The sequence below is a fragment of the Coenobita brevimanus genome, chromosome 50 (genome assembly GCF_032717465.1).
Source record: "Coenobita brevimanus isolate Jiangsu-jjx chromosome 50, ASM3271746v2, whole genome shotgun sequence".
NCBI classification, from domain to species: Eukaryota; Metazoa; Arthropoda; class Malacostraca; order Decapoda; family Coenobitidae; genus Coenobita; species Coenobita brevimanus.
The window spans coordinates 20,906,964-20,934,531 of NC_137003.1; the positions used below are offsets into that span (position 1 = coordinate 20,906,964).

Here is a 27,568-nt window from a genome sequence, read left to right on the forward strand (position 1 = left end):
AAGGTCAATTATCCCCTCACGCGTGGATGGAGTTTCATCTTTCTCCATCCACTTATCTAAGTAAGCAGTAAGCCGGTCAAGAAATTGAACGTCAGTCTCTTTTTCCTGTAAACGTGCCCTCATGAACTGACTCTTGGAGTCGTCAACTGTGAGACCATATGCTTTGACGAGTGCGGCCTTCATCATCTTGTACATGATTTTGTCCCCACGAATTCTGTGGAGAATATCGAGGGCAGGACCCTCAAACAGGCTAAGAAACTGAAGCCGCTTAGCTGCCTCATCCAGCTGGTAAAGCTGAGCCATGTCTTCAAAAAGAGCTATGTATAGCACGATTAGCTCGCCTTCCTTGTATGGAGGAAACTTGATGTGTGGGGTCGCCATAATATGTGCAGGGAGAGCGCTCGTGGAGCTTGGGCCAGCTGCACCAGATGCGTCTGAAGCCAAGGAATCTCGTTTGAGCTTCAACATTTCAAGTTCATGTTTTTCGCGTGCTTCTCGCTTGACACCTTCTGGTTCTCGTTCTCTCTCTCGTTGTTCACGCTCATATTCGCGTTGTTCTCGCTCGTGTTCTAACTCGAGTTTGCGTTGTTTTTGCTCGTGTTCACATTGTTCTCGCTCGTGTTCGCGTTGTTCTCACTTGTGTTCGCGTTGGATTCTACGCTCTTCACGAGCATCAGTCTCGCGTTGCTGCTCGTGACTAAGCCGAGAGAGGACATACTCTTTAACTTCTTTAGGGTCACTAAGACCCATATCTTTAGCTTCCTGAACATAGACGTCGGTAGACATGATGCTAACTCAGTCTGAGTGAACTAGAGACCAAGCACTGACTGCTATTTTGCAGAGAAAGATGCCAATAATCGAGAATAAAGAATATAGCCACAGGTTAGTGGTGACCAGTTTTATATAGTTAAACTGGTAAAGAAAGAAAATTAAACAAACAAATGACTATGAAAACTATTATGTAAAATTAATAGAACTGAATCAATAATCACCAGTAATCTAGTGCCTATAGACTTTAATGATAAATACCTCTAAGTATGAGTCAGTGAGTATTGTCTCGTGAATAACTTTAGAGCTAGGAGTTAATATCCTGGAATGAGGTCGCCAGATGTCACGGAGTTTTGTGAATATGCAATATTAAAGAATAATATTCAATAATACTTGATACTTTAAAATGTTACTTGAGAACAGGGACAAAGAATTGACTTGTGAAAATCAAGTAATAATTACTTTATTCCGGCTTACTTCCGTGATTCTCTAAGGACGAGAATTTATTTACTTTCTCAGCAGTACACAGCAGAGACTAATTACTCACAAATGCTGTTTGTTAGTACTGCTAGCCTCACGAGAAAGTGACTCCACCCCTGACAATCAATAACTAATGCTATGAACGATAAGCAGGTTCTTGCTGGTGCATTTACTCCAAGTTGCACAACGGATTTAAGTTAATAAAAAGGACTGGCCTAAGTACCAGTTATGAATAATGCAAAGCGTTTATGCAAACTAGGAGCAATAAGTGAAATAAGCTTAATGTGGAGAAATAAAACACAAGTTTACATTACATTAAGCTCAAGAAAAAGAATTGTTAATTTATTGATTACAATGAGTTAAATTTACATTACATGTTTCAAAATGAATTCAAAATAAGGAGAACACTCTCACTCGCTCACTGAAAAGCTAAACTCTTAAGCCTAGGAAAATACAAAAAGAAATACTGGTCAGAGAGTGGGCTAAGCGGGATGAACTGGGCGTCGTTGCTGAGGAAGGGCGCTGCCACACACGCTGAACCTCTCGCTGATTCACGCTAGGTGGGGATTCAAGAACTCGCTGTACACATGCTGCTCCAAGCTGGACCAACGAACCTAGTCTCATGGCGCTCTAATCCTGACTGAATTCAAACAAGAGAGGCAAGGGCTGAGGCCAGCCGCTAACTGGTAACGGCTAACGGAAAGAGAGTGAGCGAAACATGCCCATAATAAATCACTCAGCTAAAGCACTAATGTCGCACACAAGGACGATCACTTATGAAACAGTGAAAAATGTTCTGGAAACACCCCCGATCGGGTGAATACGTGGCGGTTGACTGAGTGATACTTATGGGAATTCACTAGAATTCACGGTTTCCCACCAAAGTTCAATGTCACGAGTTTATTTAGATAGAGAATCACGCCAACTCGTGACACAACACACTCATATGTAATCATATTTATCAGGTCAGTGACTTACCTCACTCCTATATCTCCTGAGGCTTTCATCATTTCAGCAGTGAACCCTGACACATCTACTACCTTCTTCACCTGCATCATGCCTATTGCCCCGCTCACAGATGCAGTGTCAATCAATGGCCAAGGGCCAAACACTGGATCTGCTTGCTCCAAACCTTCCCTGTCCCAGTCAAACTTCTCATTCAACAACCGGTTGTAGTGCACTCTCCAGGCATCTTTAATATCCACATTGTTCACCACTACCCATCCTTCATTCTTCACACACTGGTTACCTATGATATCCCTATTCTCCATCTCCATCTGATTTGTCACCTTAAACATCACATTCTTCCTTTCTACAGTATTAAGGTTATAAAGTAAATGTCTCTGTGACTCAGACTTCGCCCTGTAAACCTCTTTTCTAGCCCTGCACTTGGCAACCAAGTATTCCTCTTTGTTATCACCGTTCTTCCATTCCCGGAAAAGCCTTTCTTCTTAACTGCAGCTTCGACACCCTCATCACACCACCAAGTTACTTTATATTGTGGTGGACCTCTTGTCCATCCACATACTAAATCATTAACTCTCAGTAGAGGGCTCTATATTGCTCATTAACACTTCTGTCAATGTCTCTGTTCAGCCACCACTCTCCTATAGAAGACATCCCTTACTGCTTGTTTTTTCAGCTTCCATATTTTCCTCCTAAGTGCATAGGTCCTCTTTTTAATCACTCGCTTCCTAAGCACCATGTCCCATATAAAGAAGAAGCAGTGCCAAGGCATAGCAAATCCGTCCCCGGTAGTCATTTCAGCGCTGAGGTATAAATACATCAGGATATCTAGTTAACTATGTCACATAGGGTATGAAGTAAATCGAGTGAAAACTGACGATATGCCCATTTGAAATTGAAGGCCTGACTCATTTGACATTGACCCCCCTACCACTAACTAGGGGGTGACCCCAGGGGCGTACCTAGAGATTTGGGGGTCAGGGGGGGCTAGGTTCTTTGCGGGGCTCCTAGGGGGGCTAGGTTCTTTGCAGGGGCCCCTCCCTCTTGGAGGTGGGGGCCCCCGCAAAGAACCTAGCCCCCCTCATTCTCAAAACTTATTTAATATCTCAGCCGGGATTGTTGGGATGATATATATATATATATATATATATTAGCATATAAGTTTTTAGGACTTGGGGCTCCCCCCTCAATTGGGGGCCCGGGGGGCAGTTTCAAACAGCCCCCTCCCCCCCCTCAGGTACGCCACTGGGTGACCCTCATGATGTAATGTGGTATTTTATAGGATGCAGATTTGAAAGATGCATCTTTAGGTTTTGGTTTCATATTGATATGACGAATTAGAGAGGAGTTTCGGCAAAAAAAAAAAACGATCTTTTTATTTTTTTATTTTTGGGGCCTACAGCCTGAGCCTTGGCCCAATTTGGCCCAAAATTTAATCAGTTGATCAGAAGGTCATAGCCCATCATCCTTGTAATTTTAGTCAAAATCGTACCAGCATTTTTCTCGCAAAGTTGTTAACAGACAGACAAACAGACAGACAAACAAACAAACACACAAACCGAGTGAAAACAATACCCATCTCCGAGCCCCTCTGGGGCCGGGTAACTTGTGTTGCTGCACATACTCCTCACTCCCTATAACTTTACCATCCCTCATTACCCTTCTACCAGCCCTCCTGACCAGAAAATAGTCTATTTGGCTGTTATTTCCCCCTGACTGTATGTAATCAACCTACTCTCTATCTTCCTAAAATGTGTGTTGCAAACAATCATTTTCATTGCCTCTCCAGACTCGAGCATCTTTTCTTCTTCTTCATTTCTTGTACCATTTGCACATCCCTGATGATATCCTTGAGCCGCTTCACCTACATGACCATTTAATTCCCCTACCAAAACTTCAATCTCAACATCCTGCATACCACTTACTACACGTATCAAATCATCCCAAAATCTATCCTTCTCTACCTCATCCAAGCTTGCCTGTGGAGCATACGCCGATGTAAAGAAACCATTTTCCCGCAGAAAAATATTTTCACTACTATTATCCTATCACCTACTTTCACAACATTTATGACTTATTCTTCCCTACTTCTCCCCAACCAACAGTTCCACACCACCACATCCATCTGTCCTACCCTGCCAAAACAACTTAAAATAAGAATCTCTCCCAGCAGTGTTTCTGGCTGATCCACTCCTATACCGGACTTCTTGCACACATCCCACATCCACCAACCTCCTACCCGATGCCTTACCCACTTCCTCCACTCTACTCCTCAAACTTCCCACATTCCATGATGCCACTCTGATCTCCCTGGGTGATTTACTGGCCTCAGGCTTGCATCGAATTTCATTCTTTAACGTGGTTATAATTAGTAAAATAATAAAGGGGAGAGACACGCCACAGGCCCCACCCACTGCACAGTCCCAGGACCAGGCAATGGATCTGGGACCTCTAGCCCACCAGCCTTGACCAGTGGCTGTGGTAATGGCCTCAAAGCACCCTGCAGGACAGAGACAAGGACATCCTCCAAGTGTGCCTTGGCACTGCAAATGCCCAGCCGTTATATATCATGGGGTACCGGTACTACACCCAGGTTTGGGCCCCTCTCTATTGGGCAGAAGTGGCAGCCTGGGAACCGCAATGCTCTGTACCCTCTAAGACAGGTTCGAACCGCATCTCACCCTGGCCCCACGATCTGTGCTGGCTGGGCCCTCGTTACGCCTCCCCTCAAAAGGTCTGCCACTAGGTTGTGAAGGCAAAGTTTTCTGGCCGAATGCCCTTGCTGGCGTCAACCGCTGTGACGTAGTGGGGTACGATGTGTGATATGTAAAGCGCATGTGGTGTACTGTATGAGATGGAGGAAGTATTTGGGAGAGTATGCTGGTTTACTCTTCATGTTAGTGTCACATTGAAAAGGTCAGCAAAGGGGGATGGTTAGGTAGCTAGTGAAACTGGAGCTCCACCTCTCCCTATCACCAACATTCCCATTCCCCTTGGGAGTACCACCCTGATCGGCTGGTGCTGCAGCCTCCTCCACATATCCAAGACCTCCGAATTATTCTGTTGTTTGAAAGAAGGAGCATTATTACATAGCTAGTAGCCGTTGTATTTTTAAGACTTTCATTCATTCATTTCTCAAATCCTTTTTGGAACCCTCAGGAGCATAAGGGCCCAGGACTAGGCTACTCAACCCCGACATTTAAGGCAAGGCTGACCAGCTTCAATCGCCCCTGATTGGCATTGCGCCAGTAATAACTCCCATCCACCCCTGGGATGTAAATCTTACAGGTAACATTCAGGAGCACTTTAACCCTCAAGACCACAAGGTGTCGTCTTCATCATAGAGAACAAAATTGCAATAATGTGCAGTTCTTCATATTAATAGCTGTACCTGACTTTTTTCTTGCCAAACGGAACATTTTGTTAAGCAAAACATGACTTTGAGGCCACCCTGTATATATGATCCGAAAAAGAGATTCCATTTGAAAAGCAGTATATTGTTGCAACTATACTCTCTATATCCATATCTAACAATGACTACCGCAGGAATAATCAAAGCTGAGTACTGAATAATATATAAAAGTTCCATTTCACCCCTTTACTACCCGTTATCAAATAAGCTAAATAACACTGCTTAGTGGAAACAAATTTAAAAGATGTCTGTGTAAGAAAGAAATTAAATTTGATTTTTTACTCTCTGAATGCCTCAGGTATTTTCAGAGCAGAATATTTTCGAGTAATGCATGTAAAATAACTAGACGAAATTCAACAAATTCATCATACAGGCGGGAGCTGAACCAAGACCCCCACGAGGTCTTAGTTCGTCACGTAACCAGAACTCTATCTGATTATTAAGCTTTGGGGATTTAGGTAAAGTATATCTAATTACTGACGAAAACATGTCACTGTATTAAAAAAGAGGTAACTCTGTAGATGGTGTTCTGTACCCTGATCAGCCCAACTTTTTTTCCTGCCTAAAGATGGGGCGAGGTACCATCGTCCAAAATCAAAGTATTAGAAAAGAAGAAAGTTAGTTCTAGCAACACCACGCCCAATAAACTCGAAATCCACAAATGATTTAAGTCCCGGAATCGTGGCTCCACCTCACACGTCTGATAGCCTGCACTTTTTTCTTTATAGAAATGCACTTTACCTATACTTCATTAAAACATTTATTGATACATAAGAAGTAGACACCTTACCTTGCTGCAAGAGCACTCTGATACTGCTGAAACTGGTAGTCTGACGAGATAATTTGACAGGCATACAGGACAGCAACTCCAAAATCAGCATAGCCCCGAACAATGATGCCAGGATCGCCATCCAGACTATAGGGCCTAAGGGCAGCAGGACTCCCCAGGGATCCACCTCAGGGTTACTACGCCCAGCTATGAGTCTGCCGTACATGACTGCCACGGGAAATGTAAAGTCAACTGCTTCGGCTCTTTCTGCTGAGATACCGTATAAGCCAAGGCCAATATCTACCTCCTGTGGAGAGAAGCTATTTATAATACACTTCATATCATAATTAAAGTGACGATTACCTAACTTTTCTCTACGTTTGCAATATTAGTTTGTTTGGTTTAGGAGAAACTGTGAATTGGCAAAACTTCTACCGTGCATTTCTCAGATGTCAGACTATAAAAGAAAGTACCAGAGAGGCCGCCTTAGTACGCTTAATCATGATAGCTAAGTCAACAGGAGGACGTACAGGTGACACTGGTAATATATGGATGAAGCTGGAAATCTTGGAGGTACATGTCAGGACTTTCAAGATGATCGTAAAACCACTATTTGTCTACAGTTCACTGCTCCTCTGTCGCCTTTTATATCCCACTGGCCTGGTGGATGGCTGCACTAGGTGGCGATTTCTTTATAGCTCTTGTGTGGATATGCTTTGAATTAAGGAATATTAACTTACTACAGTGGCCATACTATAGGCCGTAATAGTGATAATAGAAATGATGAGTATGATGCCAAAGATGATGATAGCCGTGGTGGTGATTTAATGACAGTGATAAGAGTGGGAATGTTGGGAGTGCTCTTGGTGATGGTGGTTGTAATAATATTTGTAGTGGAAGTAATGACAGTGACATCATAGGTAGCGGTGATAAACGGTATGCTTTTGGTAGTAGTAGTTTTAGTAATCGTTTCAGTGATGACAGAGACAGTGATAGTTATGGTATTGTTGATATTATTAGTCATAATAGTGGCAGTGATGGTTGGGATAAATGTCATCCCATTCTAAGCGGCTTTGGAGATTTCCTTGCATCTCCCCCATTAGGAATTTATTTCTCCTTTTGTACTCTCTAATATAGTTTTGTATGTCACTGATACAAACCATGTTGACAAGAACACCATACAAATAATACAAAACAAAACGAAACTGTTACAAGTGAAATACTGTCTAAGAGGAAGCGATACCAACGCCACATCCACCGATGATCCCAAGAACTAACTTTCTCACACACTAACCCCTCTCGCCACCATTCCCATCATGCCTGTCCAGGAATTATTCCTCAGTTTTATTCCCCAGTCCCCATCAGGCGGCGCAATGAAGTCAAATCTGAAACACAAATTTACCCGTGGACAATATTAATGTGATTTAAATTTACGGTAAACAAGGAGTAGCGAATTTTAATGATTTAAATTTCAATCGCTCTATTATTTCATTCTTTCTATGTCCAGGTGATTTTACATAGCTGAGGAAATATATTGAACTTAACTACTTCATTAATCTCTTGCTGGTATAAGAGAGAGAGAGAGAGAGAGAGAGAGAGAGAGAGAGAGAGAGAGAGAGAGAGAGAGAGATTAGCTAGAACAAGAGAGAAAAAAAAATCATTGGATAGAAAGAGGTGTTTGTAAGAGAAGAAAAAAATAAGGAAAAGAAAGAGGAAGAAAAGAAAAAATAAAGAAAAGAAAGAGGACGAAAGAAAATAATTAAAAAGAAGACAAAGATGAGAAGAAAAACAAATAATAAAAATAAAGAAAAAGAAGATAAAGACAAAAAAATAGTAAGGGGAAAGAGAAGAGGAAGAACATGAAAAGAAAAGGAAGAGGAAGAAGAGACAAGACAAAAAAGAAACAATGAGGAGAATGCTTAGATTTATGTATAATGGTTGCAGAAAGGCCAGTAAGACAGACGGTCAGAATTTGCTAAGAGCCATTCACTTCCTAGACGACCCGTAACAGTCGAATTTTCAAACCTGTCCCCAGTGAGGCAAACTGTGTCGAAATAGTCTGATCGGTAGAAGAACATACTATACAATGTGCGGAGAGGAAGATAGGGAGGGGCGCAGAGCTGAGAGAGGTATTGGAGGAAGGAAGGGAGGGCACGGTAAGACAGCTGTGGCTACTACCAGCACCTGCCAACACTGATTTGTGCAAGTATTCACCGACTTTCTAAAGTATTATACTCTCTTCATTGTAACTTGGTCTAAAACTGCCATCTCCATTTTGATCTCTGACAATACTTAGAGATAAACTGAAACACACATCGCTGGTTACGAAGATGTGTAATGAAGAGGATGCAGCTTAGGAGACCCCTTGGTTGAAACAAGGCACACTTAACCCTTCCAGTTAGGGAAAGTATATTCTTAGCTAAGTAAATCAACAGGAGATAACAGAAGTAAAATAAAACTCCCTGGACAAATGGAGTAAACCATCAGCAAAAACGCACGTGAAATTCATAGACTGTGCGATGGTCTCGAGCAGGGTAAACTTGGCGCTGAGGATAACCAGCCTCTTTCCTCCCGGTGCGTCTGGGTCGTCCACAGCCTTTGTCCTGGTGATGGATATTTCCTCCCGTGTCACCAGCAACCGTGGGCCCTCAGACAGACTGTAAGAGAACACAGAGTAGCCAAGTGATGAAAGAGTAGGCTACAGAGTTCCATAAGAACAACAGAAGTAGACAGTGGGCATAAAAGCAACAGAGGTTCTTCAGGCATCTCTTCGTACAAGCAGACAGCTGAGATTCTCAAGACAGACTGCAAGTACTGTATATGTGAATGAGCGAGGTAATGGCAAAGTTCCCCATACCGTAAGGAAAACATTAACTCCAGCTGAAGTAATTTTTTTAACGTCTTCTTCCAAGTGCCAGAAATACAAACTTCCCCCCCCCCCAATTACTCGTATCATGTAAGGAATTGCTATGAACTGATCACGGTCTGTGAGGATTAATAGTTTCCTGGATTAAACAGTCAGATAGAAGTAGCAACTTTATGCTGAAGCCAAACACCATTGTATTTACTGGTTCAAAAACATTACACTAGTAGTTTCCCTTAGGGCGCCTTCTCACGTGTGCAAGAACAAGTGTTGGCAACATGCAAACAACACAATTACGAACAAGCTGCAAACATGCTGGGAACAACAGTGTCCAGATCATGTTGGCAACATCATGATGAATTCTCAGCTGCCTCGTATGGACCCACTTACCCCATCACCTCTGCTGCCAGCAGGTTTGAAGCACAGTGTAACATGTTTGCATACATCTGTCCAAATACTGCTGCATACATGTATCCAAATATGTTGCTAGCTGTGTTGTCAACACATGTTCGAGCACACGTGTGGACGCGCCCTTACAACCTAATCTGTGCAAGCGGTAAAAAAAAAAAAAAAAATAGACATCTTAACTGAAGTGATGTTACTAGTCAATTTCCAACTTATACCCCTCGCCCTGAGTGAAGGATGACGGAGCAAATATTCCTTTTTTCTACTTTTCATAGCAAATCCCACTGTTAGCTCGACCTTCCTCCACCCAGGTATAAAGTTCTTACCACCAGCATCCCAACCCCCGTGCCCTGACCATTGGGTTGCTTCTTCTCCCCCTACTCGTTACTCCAGTTCCTACTTTCCTCTCACCACATTGTGATTTGCTGGTAGAAATGTGTGTGCCAGATGACGTGGGTAGGAACAAATATGCTATTATTACCTACTATGATATACAAAGATGAAGTGAGGAAACACTACTGTGAACAAGAAAAAGTATGTAACAAATATAATTTTCGCTATTGTAAAATTTGACTCTCCATGTGGGATTATCAATTATAAAGCGTTTTATCATCAAAATATGTAAAATAAAAATTCTTCCTATGCTTGTATCACGAAAGTCAACTCACATATTGAATTTTTCTGGAAAAAGCCGATGGTAGTGTCTTAAAACTGAAACTTCATGTTCTATCCATGAGGCAGCAAGAAGCGGGGTGACATCTTGGCTACTGTAGGGTTGGTAGACATAAACATCATACCTGAAATAAGATAGCAGTTTCGTTTACAGTTTAAGTCGGTATTGTGTTCTTCATATATATATATATATATATATATATATATATATATATATATATATATATATATAATATGTGTGTGTGTGTGTGTGTGTGTGTGTGTGTTTTAGGGTGGTGCAAAAAATTTTTTCCCTCCAAAAATTTCCCCGAAAGGTTTTCATGTCTTACAGTCTGTACAGCCATTCTGCAAAATTTTGTGTTATTCTATGGAAAGTTAGAGGTCGCCCAACTTGACACTATTTCTGCATTCAACTACTTTGGTTCAGAAAATAGTGAGTGATTTTCATAACGCACATAACATTTATTACAACTTTCAGAAAAAAATACATATCTAAATGTGATCATGATGTTCTTTAATCAACTGGGTTATTTACCACCCATCAGTGTTTACTTGGATGCTGTGGGCAACTGCTTTCGGTGGTTAGACACGAGTTGCAGAAAATACTGTTTCTGGTCCTCGTTTCGGGTCAAGGTGGTACTGGCATGCTCGATCAGAGTGATAAGACGCTCTGCTAAGCCATGAACTTCAAATAAGCTGTCAGGTGCTGAGACCGGCTCTTCATGTGACGTCGATGGTCATTCCTTCTGGAATCGCTTGAAGAGGCTTGTTTAGGGACTTCCTGCTGGACCAAAAGTTGCAACGCATGTGGCAGCAAGGACATTTTCAAGAATATGATGCCGACAGGCAATCCATACAAGCTCGTGAGCCAGCGTCTCTTCAATTCTAACACAAGCTCCACGATGCAAGCCAGTGTTTGATGCAGTCGTGTCGTAAACCAGACCTCTTACATGTGTGTCTACATGCCACTGCATCATTAATCGAAGACATGCTTGAGCCTGAGCTTCAACTGTTCCTCTTTCGATCACTGAGACGCCAAGCAACTTCTCTTGGCCATTGAATGTAATCAGGATTGCAACACGCTCTACATTTTTCTTATGTGCTTCAGTAACTGGAAGTTTTCCATCCCAATGAATGAGAAGAGGTTCTTCTACCGAGAATGATTCCATATTTTCTTGAGCTGCTTGTTTCCGCCCACTTTCTCTGTACCGACGAATAGAACTCTGAGAACGCATCACCCCCGGACATATCAAGTCCTTATGCCTGTACTACAGCACCTGCTGTGAAAGCTGGATTCCTATCTGAATCATTTGTTCGATCCAATGCACTGATAACTTCTGACGATTTGAAAATGTTAATCGTGTCATCCGTTTAAAAACATTTCGAGTGAGGAGCATCAGTTAGAGAATGAGTGCTACCAACAGGTTTAAGTTCATCTTCGTCTTCTCTATAGACTATAGGATAATGATGACTCAGCAAAAATTGTTGAGGCGTTTACTCCTTCTAGCTGGCACTGTTTCAATTGATATCTGTATTTTGCCAAAATGTTTTTCTCCAATCTGGATCTTCGTTCTTCTCTTGTAGTGGTTTCCCTATCAGTGCCAGCCATGGTACACGGATGGACATGTTCCCGTTGCATGCATAAGAATTTCCGATCTTCCTCGTTGGCAATGGTGCTCATGGCATCATTTGCTGAAATGTCAGATAGTTCCGCAGTGTCTGCATTGAAGGTATCTTATAATGGATAGAATCCTGGCTGAAAGGACGAAAACAGAGAGTATTAATAAATGGAACTAAGTCGGATTGGGGATTAGTAACTAGTGGTGTACCACAGGGTTCAGTACTCGATACCTTATTATTTATTATATATATAAATGATCTAGACTTAGGAGTCACAAGCAGCATCAGCAAATTTGCCGACGATACGAAAATACGGCGTATCGACTGACGATTGCCATAAGTTACAAAGGGACCTCGACACATCGTTCAAATGGTCTAAAATTTGGCAAATGGAATTTAATGTTGAAAAATGTAAAGTACTGTACTTAACGTAAGCAAGACCATTGGAGATACTAAATACAGCTTAGATACCAAAGAAAGTAGCAAATCGGAATGCGAGAGAGATCTAGGAGTTATGGTTAGTAACGATCTGAAACCAAGGCAACAGTGTACTAATGCGAGAAATAAAGCAAATAGGGTCCTAGGATTTATTTCGAGAAGCGTGAGCAACAGGTCATCAAAATAATAATGCAACTTTATCTAGCATTAGTAAGGCCATACTTAGACTACGCAGTACAATTCTGGTGTCCTTACTATAGAATGGAAAGTTGCAACGCATGATACATGATGTTTGGAACCTGTCGCATGAAGACAGACTGAAAAGACTAAGTCTGCACTCGCTAGAAAGGCGTAGAGTAAGGGGAGACTTAACTGAGGTGCTTAAGTGGATGAAGGGTATAAACAAGGGAGATATTAGCATGGTACTTAAAGTGAGCATACAGGATAGAACTAGAAGTAATGGTTTCAAACTAGAAGTATTCCGTTTCAGTATGGAAATAGCTAGAGATTGGTTTGGTAATAGAGTAGTAGACGAATGGAATAAGCTACCTAGTAAAGTAGTTGCTGCCTCTTCCATTAAGAGTTTCAAGCATAGGCTAGATAAGCATATGACAAATAAGGGGTGGGTATAGAAAAAAAAAATCTTATAACCAATACTAATTCACACTTTTTCCGTTTCAGGTTACACTACGATAGTCTCTATTCTCCTTTCACACTTTATTATAAAATGTCCACGCCAGTTCTTCTATATTGCGTGGTATTCTTTCTGACTTTTTCCTGTCGGCTTCGGCTGGAGAGTTTGGAGGGCGGGGGAGAGCCTTCTTCTTTGCTGTCCTTATCTCATTCTAGTAATTTCAGTTACTCTTCTAGGAGCTGCCTAGCATGGTCCAACCAGTCTACTGCAGTTATCCTCTCTTCTTATGTTCTTAAGTTCGTTCATTTTTTCGCAATCACTTCCTGGTCCTATGCATCTTTAGTGCGAGGTAGCGATCGAAAGACTTTGAAAGTTTCCGGACACAAGCATCGATCAGCTGAGTCGGGATTTGAGCCCAGTCCCAGATCTCCATAACTGCCTGTCATGTCAGATTCAAATTCATTGGTATTGATCAGATTCAAATTCGTTGGCGCTTGATCAACCTTGTGGTACTGCACTAGGAGTGTGTCCAACCATGTAGGAAATCTGTCATGACAGGTTTCCAGTTGGCTTCCCTAAAAGCCACTCACCAGGATTTGTTCTAGTTTCAGCCATATGACCTACAAAAGAGACACAAATATGAGTATAAACGTGTTGCCGGTTCTGAGTAAACATGGCCAGTGCACTCTGCCATGTACTTAAAAACTTACGGTATATGTATCTTTTAATTTAATTTATCATTTGCACTGAACAAGACGTGATAACTTTAATTCTTTGCGGCTGGAGGGAAGCAGCCGCCATGTTGGCGATGTCAGCATTCACACTGCAGACGACGCTCCAATCCATCACACAATACTTTACCAGTAAGAGATAGTAATTGTACCTACATGGCCACTGTAGAACCAAACTACCTCCTTCAGGTATGTTGTGAAGGAATAGTTTTCATGGTGTAAATGGATGGTACTTGTTAGGTAAGTAAATTGAGGTGAAATCGACCAGAAGTACCTTACAGCTACACTATTCCTGAGCGGTGCTTGTCCCTCATGAGATCGAAAGTGTTAAATGTATGTTGTACAGTATCAGTTGTCTGAGTTTATAATGGTATTATGCTCATGAATATTTAATATTTGACTTCTTCATTATTAGTTTTCTGAAAAAAAAAAAAAAAGTTTCAGTGACTGAACTTGATTGTAAAGTACCTTCAGGGGAGTGTGACGAAATACCGAATCGGCAGTCATTTACCGAATTCAACACTGAATTGGCACTTTGTAATTGGTAAGTGTTATAGCTCTTATCACCATAGAGGTTCAAACTCATCCAATTATCCGAAATCCGGTCAAATTTTTGTATTTAATTTTACTTTTTAAAGAATCCGGATTCACAGAGAAAAAGCGCTAAAATCAGCAGAAGTGATTCTCCTAAACCTCAACAGCTTGCCTTGGCAGACTTCTGCTTTGTATAAATATTAATTTAACATAAAAATACATTTATTTGCACTTTAAATCAGTATCTGTGCAAAATAGAAGTCTGTCTAGGCGCGTTGGTGATCTAAAGTAGAAATACCCGCTAACCATAGCAGGTTTTCGCTCTGACTCCTAATATTCTATTAATAGTTAAATTAAGCATAGTTTTTTGACCGAATTTCAGATAATTAGGTTTATATGAACCTATATGGTGAAGAATATAATATTTTGTCAACAGTAAAGACTGCATACCAGCACTGGGAACTACCAATGAGCAATCAGCCACCACTGGTTTCGTTTATTGTTATGGGCTGGTACACAAAGGAATAATTTCCCGACCGTGCTTTTGTCAGTGCACATACACATTGGAAAGAAACATTAGCAATTATTTCTCATGTCACTGGACATTCTTAGAGGTCAGAAATAAGCACAATGTATTGTGGTTAAACGTAAACAAAGCAGACTGCTGTATGCTGCCTCAGTGTGAGTTGTGACGTCACGACCAATCAGACGCCGTTTCACAGTCACGTGATTTTCGGCTACTTTATTATTTTTTCATGTTTCTGCACTTTTTTTTTTTTTTTTTAAATAATGGTTGACATGGTTATTTTCTCCGTATTTTTTACCCATACAAGTATCTAACCTCAGAAAAATTTTGACCGGAAACTCGTCTATTGCTTCCGGTCGGAAATCATATCAGAGCCTTTAAAATCACTAAATACGGTCAAATTTAAGGTTTTACTTTCGATCAAAACTCTATTTTTCAGATGATGATCGTATTCGTGATGAAGTCATTATGAAAACACAAGACATTGCTACATCACCTAAAATGCTCTACTGGGAAGTAAAATGCAAATAACATGTATATGCAGGGCTCTGTTAGCTCATGATTATCACAATGTGCATATTTGGGCGACCTCTAAATATTATTAAATCATGCTAAAATTTCGCCCATAGCTTTGCCAGTCCATGTGGCCAAAAAACATGCTAGTGGAGAATGTCCATGACCATTATGATTTTTTGACCTACTAAGTTGGACCAACCTATCTATCTATCTATCTATTGCCAGACGCCACAATCCCGCACGGGGTGGCCATTTGACTCTGAGTTATTGTTTTACAGGGAGGGGCACTAACCCTCCACCAACCCACTTGACACGTAGGGAGCACGTATGGTTTGGTTATATGGTTACCACCCAGTGTTGTAAATGGTTTCTTGGCTTGCAGGAAACCATTTGGCTTGTCACTCAATGTAAAGCCACCTGTAACGGAAAGAAAAGCATTAAGTAGTGACAGGAAAGATGGGAGAAATAGGAAGAGAGGAGGGCAGGCACAGAAAAAGAATGATAAAAGCTAAGGAAGAAGTAGGCAGCACTACATCAAGTGAGTAGATGATGTTTAAACACAAGCTGTCATGTTGCAAACTGATGTAACCTTGACCTCAATAATGGTGTATGTCTCTGTAACATCAGCATGGAGTTCGTCATGGAGAGGGTCGTCTCTAAGAATCGCATTTGGTGGAGCTGGAGGCAGGTGAGGACGAGAAGCCTAGTGGACCACACCAGGAGACGGCCCTTGCGAGACCACTGGATGAAGACGGATAAAAAGGCTGGGTCGTTACTCATCACCACCACCGTCACGAACCGCGACACCTGCACCATCTGAAAAATAACAGTGGCATATAAACTCATTACTCAGAGACTGATATTGAATACTGTATAAAGCTGAGAATAGTACTATAATCTAACAAAACCAAAGTTTCAGTAATTCTTATATTAGATAAAACATGACACTGTGAAACATAGACACAAACGAAACATACTCATATTTGTCATGTAACTAGAGGTGGACCGCCTCGTATGATTAAGAAAAATTGCAAATATTCTGTTATTTACGAGGTACTGGCTTCCTTACCCCGGTTTACGGTATCCAACCTTTAGTTACCACGCTTCCATGCTGATGTTATAGGAACTGTATTATTGTCCACCTTCAAGGACCCTGTAAATATTTTGACTTCGAAAGGAATTGCCATATTGCACTCATATGTGGAAATTCAAGGACATAATTATCCTAGTAAAAGCTGATTTTGGCCACAATTACCATATCCAAATTCCCTGCTCCTCTCCTCCCGTATTTAATTTGTGTCTGACCCAAGACCTCACTCCATTTCAACCTCGTTTCCTTCCTTTTGCCTCATTCCCTGTTCTCCTCATAAACTAAACATGTGTAATGGTAAGCTTCTCAGTCAGTAACTCACACCTGAAGGAGTGTATTCCCAAGTACCCTATGCCTTTCGAATCAGTCTGCTGGCAGTGAAAGTGTACATTATGTTCATCATAGAATATTAAATCTGAACATGCAAAACACTGTCTGTGCTTAATATTAATAAATCCTTTATGAGGAACATCTTATGCGGCAGATGAAACCGTGTTAATAGGTATTTTACGATTTTTTTAAAATAAAAATCTTTTATAACAACAATCTTGTTCAAAATCTGAGGAATAATTCATTACAATTTCCGCAAGAAAAAAAAAAGTGCAGTGGATACCTCATAGTTTCAAGAAATAAATTTGAATCATGGCAGCTTACTCTTATTTGGCATAAAGCTGCCATCTCTTCATTCTTGAATATCGAGTTGCAACGACAACTTAACACTCTAGTATAGTGCTGGTCATAAAGAAGTGCAATGGAAAGGATGTAGAACCACTGTATTATCTTGTCCTGCCACTGAGGTACGTGAAATATGTTACAAATGGACAAAAATCTGTGCCAAGTTAATTTCATTTACAATATGACATCTTTCCATATACTTGTAATATCGGATATCTTGATCAAGTATGACAACCACTATCTATTCATTGCTCAGAAAATGGAAGCAGTTACATTCTGTGTAACGGTACTGGTAATGTTTCTTTCCCACTAACAAAAAAAAAGTCGACTCTATTACGATTAATAATAAGACAGTAAGTAGTGACTCCTGTAATGGTACTGTGATCTTTGAAGCCCAATCCTTTTTCGAGAATAGTATGTATATCAATAATTGCTGGACCAAAAAGTGTATCGATATTTTTGTCCGTAACTGTATCTGGTGCTGACCAGGAGCCTTCACATGATGGCGCTATTAAACCTGGGTGGAGCAGGTGCAGCGATGGGAGGAATCTGTTGAGGTGCTGACAACCACAAAGGGGTGCCAGTTCCCTATGCAGTGTAGGTACTGTATTGTGCCAGCAGGATGGTCCCACAGAAATAATTACTCATCTGTTGTCGATGGATCTAGTCGACCAGACTGGGGCTAACCGACAACAACAACAATAAAGACAGCAACGACAACAGCATCAACCAAAACAGCTATACCTATCCGTAGTTAACGAACAGTATCGTGAATGCTACCCACCTGGCGAGCCTGCTCGATCACCAGGCTGATCTGTGGCTGAGTTGAATTCACGTCCAGGCTGTCCACAGTCAACTCGAATACTGCAGCTCCTAGTGACGCAGACGCTCCAAGCTTACCCACACCGGCCATCTTTATACAGAACCGTCCGTGGTTATTTTTTATACAAAGACGAAAAAAACTAGAAACCTGCATAAAATAAGCCGATCCTTTAAAGAGAAAACATAAACGACAGAGCTAAATTCATGAACTGTTCCATTTCGAGATGCCTGGACGCTGATTCCAGTTCTGTGTGCCAATTCTGCACATTTTCTTATCCAGGAAAATCTACTGTAGGTTACGTTAGTTTTTTATTTTTTTTTAAATATCAGACTAGATTAGTTCGTTGTTCAGATAGACATGATTATTTTTTTTAGGTTAGGTTAAGTTAGGATAGGTTTTGTTAGGTTAGAGTAAGAAATAAGAAGAAAAAAATGGAAGGATGATTATCCTGGGAAAAATCAAACGTAACGTGTAGTGCAAAAGTTTTATAGAGAGAACGGAAATCTGCTGCCTGGATACACTGTACGTGAGAAATTATAATGTAGAAGGAAACCCAGACTAAACATAGGTCCAGACTTGACCAGTTGTATACATGAATGAGTGATGAGTGTCGGTGAACACTTGCATTAGTGAGCTAGGCAGAAAAGAAGTGTGATAATATTCACATAGCACCTATTTATTCTTCTTCGTAAATTATACTGCATTGAGAGAGAGAGAGAGAGAGAGAGAGAGAGAGAGAGAGAGAGAGAGAGAGACTCTGTGTACTTACCAGCATGTTTCGGTCTACGACAAGAATGATAAAGATGCCAGGTTCCTTTACAGCTGCCAACACAGCACTCACCGCCTCTGTCAACACCACTTCCTTTCCTCTCATTCCTGTGTAATGTTAATACACTTCGGCTGTCAAACTGTATTTTGGCTGGTATGAAGATGACTGGAAAAGGAAGGAAGGAATGGAGAGGTATATGAATGACGTGATGTAAAAAGAATAGGCTTATGGTGGAGGACAGGGTGATTAAAGAGGCAATGTGTTCATGATATACTCGTACAGGAAGTGAGTGGATGGTGCGAGCTCCCACTTGTCACAGTTAAATGAGCTATTATGTACTTGGTGTGCCACACACACACAACAAGTGAGACATTACTTCGCTCTCGCTTCACGAGACGCAGGTGTAATAATAAACGGTAATAAAGGAAAGTCTAATGCGAAAGGATAAACCCTTCAGACTTTTTCATTTTTTTTTTTCCCACTCACACCCTTAGTGAAGTTGGATGAGAACTGTTGATATGACATATATCCGTAAATCTTTTACCATACAATATTATGAACACTGAAGTTACACAAATAAATTATACACCAATGTAAATCTTATTATAAATATGTGTCTGAAAAGGCCAATGTTACTAGACACTGTTTTTAAACTAGTAGCCAAAATTGGCGCGTAAACATCTTCGGGAAGTATTCTCGTCGGATAAGAGTACTATTTTATATATATATATATATATATATATATATATATATATATATATATATATATATATATATATATATATATATAAAATAAAAAAATAGGCTGACATTTTAAAAACTTTTTTTCATACCAGGTGAATAATTGTTCTCTAGTGTTCGTGCTGTATTATCATGAGATACGGATGAACACACACACACACACACAAATTAACTTTGTATACCAAATATCTGTAGCCTGGCAGTGGTTACATGGAAGACAGGCAAGGATGTCATCAGCAGTAGTGACAGCATTGACCACATCTCGCAGCGTAGCCCATACACTGTGGACAAAAGCATACAGGAGTTGTATGATTCATTTGGGATATGTGAATGCAGTTTTGCATATGTGTATAAATATAGTTGGGGTCTGTGATGTTAACTGTTAATCCAGTCGTACTAACTGATTCCACTGTCGATATGACAGCTTTCAGAGGCTGGTAATATTGTTTCCAATTTAGGTATCTGATAATATTCAAGATGATATTTTATAAAGTTATGCAGAATTCTGTGTTAATCTCTCTTTCTCTCTCTCTCTCTCTCTCTACGATGTAGGACCTCGAACTTCAATACAAATATTACAGCACATCCATATTAGTTCCCTTCAGAGTACTGCCCTTGAGACGCTATACTCTAGTCCCAGCACTTTTCCCATTCCTGGATACATTTCCTGTAGTCGTCTTTTGTCACCTTGCCCAGAGGTTTGCCTTTATTTTTTTTTCCTGGATTACAGTACTTTAAAATTATCTAATCTTCCTCTTTTCAGTTCCAACTTAATCTTGTGGAACAAGAAAAAATCACGGGGAGCGTGATCTGGCGAGTACTGGGGGTGCGGAGTAACGACAACGTTGTTTTTGGCCAAAAAGTGTTCGAGAGGTGGAAGGGCGCCCAGGCCGTGGAAAGTCTCTAAATTACATGTAGCCTTTCCTAAAGTGCGTGTACCACTCACAGACTTTTTTTTTTTTTGTAGCCTGTTCTTTGAAAGCTTGCTCAAGAATTGCCATTGTCTCAGTCGCTGTTGTCCCGCGAAAAAAAAATAATAATAATAATATTAATAATAATGAACACCCTTTGCTCATTCAAATCTGACATAGTGGTTTGAGGACGAAAATCGTGGAAGTCACGTGCACGAACAAAGAAACAACGCCAGAAATACTGACTCGATCCTCTCAGTGCGATGTCATGTGGCAGAATGATTCGCTAGACCGCATGCAAGTTTTTTTTTTTTTTTTTCAATGCAAGAAAGAAGAAATCAAAGGCCAGGGGCCTGCAAATTGCTCCCTTCAGAAAGAAGCAAAAACAAGATAACAGAGAGCCAAATTCAAGATCCATTCACTTGAAGATGCCTGGACACACAGCGCTTGAAAGACTGAAGCTCGTATGCAGTAGGAAAAATAGAGAGGGAAATGGTTCCAGAGTTGACTTGTTGCATATATGAAGGACACTGAGTAGCGGTTAATTCTTGCATTAGAGAGTTAGACGGAAAACGGATAAGAGTTTGCTGCTAGACGGGTGCTACTCTCCTGCCATAGTGTGGGGGGATGCAAGCAGACAGTTCAGAGGAGCAGTGACCATTGAAGATGCTACAGAAAAGTGATAAAGAAGCACCAGTGCAGCGAAGAGACAGAGGTGGAAGGGAGCCAGTAAGAGGAGGAGAGTTAATCACACGAAAAGCCTTCGGGACCTCCCTGTTGAGAAAAGCTGTGTGTGGGGAGCCTTCCCACACATGAGAGTTGTACCCTACACAGGTACGAATAAAACCCGTGTATAAAGTCAACAACTGTGCAGGGGTAAGGAAGGTACAGATTTGGCTTAGCATGCCCAATCTCTTGGATGCAAATTTTACAAGAGATGTAATACGATAATTCCAAATTAAAATCCAACAGAATGAAACTCCAAGTATGTTTAAAGATGATGCAGGATTGAGTTACATATTGTTAAAAATTAGAGGGTAATTCTGTGGAGGATTTTATCGGGTTGATAAATGTAAGAACTGAGCTTTTGATGCATTAAAAACAACAAGGTTATTTTTACTCCAGTCAGAGATATGAGCCAAGTCAAACATTAGGTGTGCAATAGCCTCATTCCTTGTTTGCTGAAGTAACAGCTGAGATGGATGCTTAGGGAAACAAATGGAAAGATGAATGGCGGAATCATCAGTGTATGAGTGGATAGGGTTAAGATATACAGCTTGGAAGGTCATTGATGAATAAATGGAAGAAATTTGGTAACAGGACAGAGCCCTGAGGAACACCACTATTGATAGGTCTAGGAGATGAATGATGGCCGTCTACAACAGCAGCTATAGTACGACCAGAAAGGAAGCTTGAGATGCAGGTACAGATAGTAGGATAGAAACCATAGGAGGGTAGTTTGGAAATTAAAGGTTTATGCCAGACTCGATTGAAAGCAGATGTCAACCTCAATGGCGAGGCTTTCGCCAAAGGCCCAAAAGGAGGATGATCAGGAGCCTGAAAGGTAGGAGAGAAGATCACCAGTGGAGTGTCCCTGGCGGAACCCATACTGACGATCAGAAAGAAGGTTGTGATGGGAAAGATGCTTTATTTATTTATTTTTTTTTTTAAGAATAGATTAGAAAACTTTTGAAATGCCGGATGTTAAAGGAATTGAGCGATAGAGGATTGGGAATGGTCACCCTTCTTTGGGATAGTCTGAATGAAAGCAAACTTCCAGCAAGAAGGAAAGGTACAAGTTGATAGACAAAGACGAAAGAGTTTACCTAGGCAGATTGTGTCCACAGAAGCACAGTTCTTGAGAACAATAGGAGGGGCCTCAACAGGCCCATATGCCTTGTTAGTACTGAGGCCAGTGATGGCAGAAATTGCATCAAATGAAGACATTTTAATGTCAGTCATGAGGAAGTCAGTGGGGGGAAGAGATGGAGGGAGAGCACCGGAATAATCTAAGGTGGAATTGGAGGAGAAAGTCTGAGCGAAGAGATCTCTTTTACTACTAGCAAAAATAGCCACAGAGACATCAGAGTGAATAACAGGAGGGAAGTTTATGAGGTAAAGTTGTTAGAAATGTTTTTGGCAAGATACCAGAAGGAATGGGAGGAATTTGAAGTGGAGAATTCAGAGCATTTAACAGCCAAGGGCTGATGAAACGGAAGTTCCATCTCTCCCTGTCATCAGCTTTCTGTCCTCCTTGGGAGTACAGCCTTGCTCGACTGGTGCATTTGATAAACCTATGTGCTCAATTGTTCTGTGAAAGACATCATCCTAGCATGTCTGTTTCCGCTGGTTAACTATTTTAAAAGGGTTTAAAGCCATGAGCCACAATGCTTCATGCAGGAATTGGAAATATGTTGGCTGTTGTCCACAATCAGGAAGAGGAAAAATGTTGGTTCTTGTACAGGCACCAGAGAGTGTGAGAATTCAAGTTGGAGAACTCATAGCATTTATTACGGATGAAAATATTTTTTGCAGAGCGAGGAACAAACTTAGCAGGATTCCGGGCAGAAATATAAAAAAGATGAGATTTGGGGATGGGTTGCCTCTGGAACCTTTCGTAGGCCTTCTCTTTGTTGTAGACAGCATTAGAACAAACGTCATTGAACCTTTTTTTTTTTTTTTTTGCATTAGTCAGAGGATATGAGAAAAGCATGTATGCTTCCATGCCTGAGAGAATAACCTCTGTAATGCGCATGGCACACTCAGATGTCTCTCGATCATGGAGGCAATAAGCATTCCAGGGAGAATCAATGAAGTAATGCATGAGGGCCTCCCAATCAGCAACTCCAAAGTGCCACAATCGACGTTTCTTTTGAGGGTCCACAGGCTGCACTGGAGCAATAGGACAGGATAACATGATAAGGAGGAGCCCAATGGAGCCCAATGAAAGGAAAGATTTAAAGTGTAAGCAGAAGAATTACTTGTAAGGAAGAGGTCAAGTATGTTGGAACTCTCTCCAAGGCAGTCAGGGACACAGGTTGGGTGCTTACAACCTACACAAGGTCATTAACTCGTCATGTCCCGAGGTTTTCCGCACCTCCGACAACCCCCAATCCCGAGGTATTTTCGATTTTTTTTTTTTTTTGGCTAAAACCTCCGCTTTTGGTGAGAAACATCGAAAATTCATAGAGAAATCGCTCACCTGAGGTTTAAAATACTCAATCCAGGTAGGAGTTCCTCCTTACCTGACTGGGTTTTCTAACATGCTGGCACCAAAGAAAACGAGTTCTTTGGGAGGGTAACTATTTCACACAACTCATAAACGGTATTTATTTATTGACTTGGTACGAATTTATATGTAGTATGAGAGTATATTGGTTTTCAAGCAGTAATATAGGCATTATAAGCATTGTTTCACTCACCAACTAGTCACCATACCTGACCATTTTTTGCCACATTACCCGATCATTATTTCTGACTGTTTCTTCTTCTAATGCTATGTAAATTTTGTCCTCCACATTGTCATCGATTGGGGAATCACTCTGGCCCTGAATATCTTTACTGGCTAGGTCACTGGTAACAGGTGAATTGCCAAGACAATGGCATGAGGGGGGGAGGGGGGAGGTTATGCGGTGTAAGGCGTTGTCCCTGCTTGGCATCTTGTAGAGGAATAGAGGATGGTGTCCCGTGTATATGTACGAAAAATCACGCGCGAAAATTGAAAATTGTGCAAATTAGGGACCTTGCAATTGCACGACGTACCAGTACGTCGCCGGGACTGGCAAATGCAAAATGTTGCAACGCACCCATACATCGACGGGACGGGGCGGGTTAAGGACAGGAAAGATGTAGGCTTGTTCACAAGGTGTGTCACGAGTTGGTGCGATCATATATCTAAATAAACTTGTGACATTCAACTTTGGTGGGAAACCGCAAATTCTAGTGGAATCCCAGTATGTATCACTCAGTCAACCGTCATGTAATCACCCAATCGGGAGTGTTTTCAGAACCATTTTTCACTGTTTTATAAGTGATCGTCTTTGTGCGCGACATTAGCACCTCCGCTGAGTGATTTGTTATGAGCGTGTTTCGCTCATTCTAGCCGTTAGCAAGTGCGGCTCGACAATCATCTCTCTCTCATGATTTGAACTCAGTCAGGATTTGAGCGTCGTGGAAGCAGGTTTGATTGGGCCAGAGCAGCATGTGTGGCAGCGTCCTTCCTCAGCCAACACCCAGTTCCCACCGCCGCTGTTGTCCAGTTCCTGAATTCCCACCTAGCGTGAATCGGTGAGAGGCCTAGCGAGGCAGCGTCCTTCCTCAGCAACGATGCCCAGTTCCCGCTTAGCCCACTCTCTGACCAGTATTTTTATTTTCGTATTTTCCGAGGTTTAAGAGCTTAGCTTTTGAGTGAGCGAGTGAGTGTGTTCTCCTTATTTTTGAATTCATAATGAAACATGTAACGTAAATTTGTTTCATTGTAATCAATAAATTAACAGTTCTTTTTCTTGAGCTTAATGTAATGTAAACTCGTGTTTTATTTCTCCATTAAGCTTATTTCACTTATAGCTCCTAGTTTGCATAAACGCTTTGCATTATTCACAACTGGCACTTAGGCCAGTCCTTTTGTATTAAGCTTAAAATCCACTGTGCCATCCAGGAGTTAATTGCACCAGCAGGAACCTGTTTATCATTAATAGCATTAGTTATTGATTGTCAGGGGTGGAGTCACTTTCTCCAGAGGCCAACAGTACTAATAAACAGCACGTGTGAATAATTAGTCTCTGCTGTGTACTGTTGAGAATGTTTATAAATTCTCGTCTTTAGAGAATCGGCGAAGTAAGCGGGCATAAAGTAATCATTGCTTGATTTTCACAAGTCAATTCTTTGTCCCTGCTCTTAAGTATTATTGAATATTATTCCTTAATATTGCATACTCTTAAAAACCCTGTGACAAGGTGGATCAGTGAAAGGAGAGAAGAGCCAAAGATGGTGGTGAACATTGAGATCTCCTAGAATAGAGATTTCAGAGAAAGGAGGAATGGATAGGATGTATTCAATCACGGAAGTAAGATAGTCAAAGAATTTTACATAGTCAAGAGAATTAGGGGATAAATATACAACACATATATTTAGTCAGAGAATGACGGGAAAGTCGAAGCCAGAGAGTGGAGAATTTAGACGAATCAAGTTCAGGAACACGTGAGCTAGATAAATTATTGGGTACATAATATATGCAACAGGCACCTCTGGCTTTGAAATGAGTAGAGAAACTAAGAGGATACACAGAAGGGTTTGCTATCATTTGCCTCAGACAGCTGAGTCTCAGTTAGGAAGAGAAGGTGATTTTTTTTTTTTTTTGTGTCCGACTCTTGGCAAAGGCTTCAGGGCCTATATCTTGGGGGCAGTAGCCTATTCCAAGGCCCAGTAGTCCTCCTACACCTCCACATATCACCACTTCGGCACTAACACCCACCATCCATATTGAATACATGCTAGGGTTGTCTCATGCAGGACTGATGTATTGGTATTAGCGGGGATATTTTTACATGTCGGCGGGTCATCTGGTAGATCAGGAAATTCTGCTTTTAATGAAATTCAAATCCTTAAACTGTTCCCTGCCCCAGCCAGGATCCATCAGCACTGCAGGCCGCCTCTCTACCGACTCAGCCACCACCTTCCCCAAGAGGAGAGGTGATGGTCAACAGACAGAAAGTTAGAGGAAGGGCCGCGAATGTTGCAGAAATGGAGAAGTGGTGCCTATCAGCACAACGAGGAACTTTACTCCACCTCCCCGCCCTATCGATCTATTCCTGTAATTTTTTGGTCCCCCCTCGTATATATCTGTGTATCTATTTCTATCTGTCTGTCTGTCTATCTGTTGGCCACCTTCATGCTTCTCTTATTGTCAGTCGCATTTTCTTTCTTTTTTGTAGTCTTATTTATTTCTGGTAGGCAATTCTACCCTTTTGAATCAATCAATTCCAACCAAACTTGGACACAATGACCAGCCAAAGACTTAGTTGTGTCCGCAAGATTTTGTAATAAGCAATTACTCGTTGCCTAGCAATGGCCAAAAAAATGCTTTTCTCGCACTTTTGAGGTGTTGAAGCATTACTAATGGGTGTGGAAAGCTCTGACTTCTTGCGGCATAATCTTGAGGTCATTCCCTATTGTGAGTGTTCCATCCAATTTCCCGTCTCTCTTCTAGTTTTCGAGTGGTAACCCTGCAATGATTGGCTTCAGCGTCCCTAGCAGTCTTGTTTAGTTGTGGCAGGCACTTCTACTCTTCAGAATTAACAAATTCCTACCAAACATGAACACAATGACCACCTTATGACTTCATTGTGGCTGCAAGATTTTGTTGCTAGGCAACAACTCGTTGTCTTGCAACGGTCCCCTTAGTCATTCCGTGGCTGTGGGTCCTGAAATTGTCAGGACCCAGTGGCCAGCCCTAGCACCATTTTTTCAGATTTTGAAAATCGATTTTTTCCTTACTAAATTGAAGAGAAACGTCTGTTGCACCTGGGAATGCAATTTTTAGTTTCCTAAACCCATCCTGTGCTTGACAATAAAGCACTGAAATTTTCGATAAATGACGGTGTTCACGCCAGTGAAAAATAAGCAGAGATGCGAAAGAATAGTGTAATAGAAAACATCCGTATTCCTCCTCCCCCTATAACTTCCAATGGTGCTGAAATGGTTTGAAATGACTGGACGTGTGTATTACGAACAAAATCAGTACATAATATGGGAGGCTTCATTGTTTTTTTTGTTTTTTTGTTTTTGATTGTGTTTATACAAGTATCAAGTTATTTCAGTTGTCTAGATGGTTTAGCTTCTGTCCAAAGGGAGGTGAGAGATGGTGTTTTTAGATTCTGACCAGCTAAAGGTTCTCCTTTGTGTGAACAGGCTGAACAGCAGCGGCTAAAATTCGATAAGCCCACTTAGAGCTGGCCATCGTTGCGAACCAGTTTGTCTATCAATCTTTCCCCTTGACATGTTGTATGTCTAATGAATACCCCTGAAGAAGTAGACTCCATCTTGTCAATCTCTGATTTTTATCTTTAAACTTACTAAGGATTTTCAGTGGGTTATGATCGGTATAAATGACTATGGGGTCAAAACCAGAACACAAATAAAATGAAAAATGTTGTAAACCCAAAATCAAGGCCAAAAGCTCTTTCTCAATAGTTGAGTAGTTCTTTTGAGGTGGAGTGAACTTCTT

The 27,568-nt window shown here is 41.1% G+C and overlaps 1 protein-coding gene across 1 annotated transcript in view; it reads right to left on the bottom strand.

Annotated features, from left to right (window-relative positions):
- LOC145399704 (glutamate receptor-like) overlaps positions 1–18,012 on the bottom strand; it is a 34,622-nt gene extending 16,610 nt beyond the window's left edge. The window contains exons 1-6 of the mRNA XM_080272251.1: positions 17,884–18,012; positions 15,924–16,150; positions 10,332–10,460; positions 8,894–9,052; positions 7,690–7,780; positions 6,417–6,702 (exon numbers count right to left, since the gene is read on the bottom strand). Of these exons, the coding sequence (XP_080128377.1) occupies positions 6,417–6,702; positions 7,690–7,780; positions 8,894–9,052; positions 10,332–10,460; positions 15,924–16,150; positions 17,884–18,012 (1,021 nt within the window). The remainder of the gene's footprint in view (positions 1–6,416; positions 6,703–7,689; positions 7,781–8,893; positions 9,053–10,331; positions 10,461–15,923; positions 16,151–17,883) is intronic.
- Between the last annotated feature and the right edge of the window lie 9,556 nt (positions 18,013–27,568).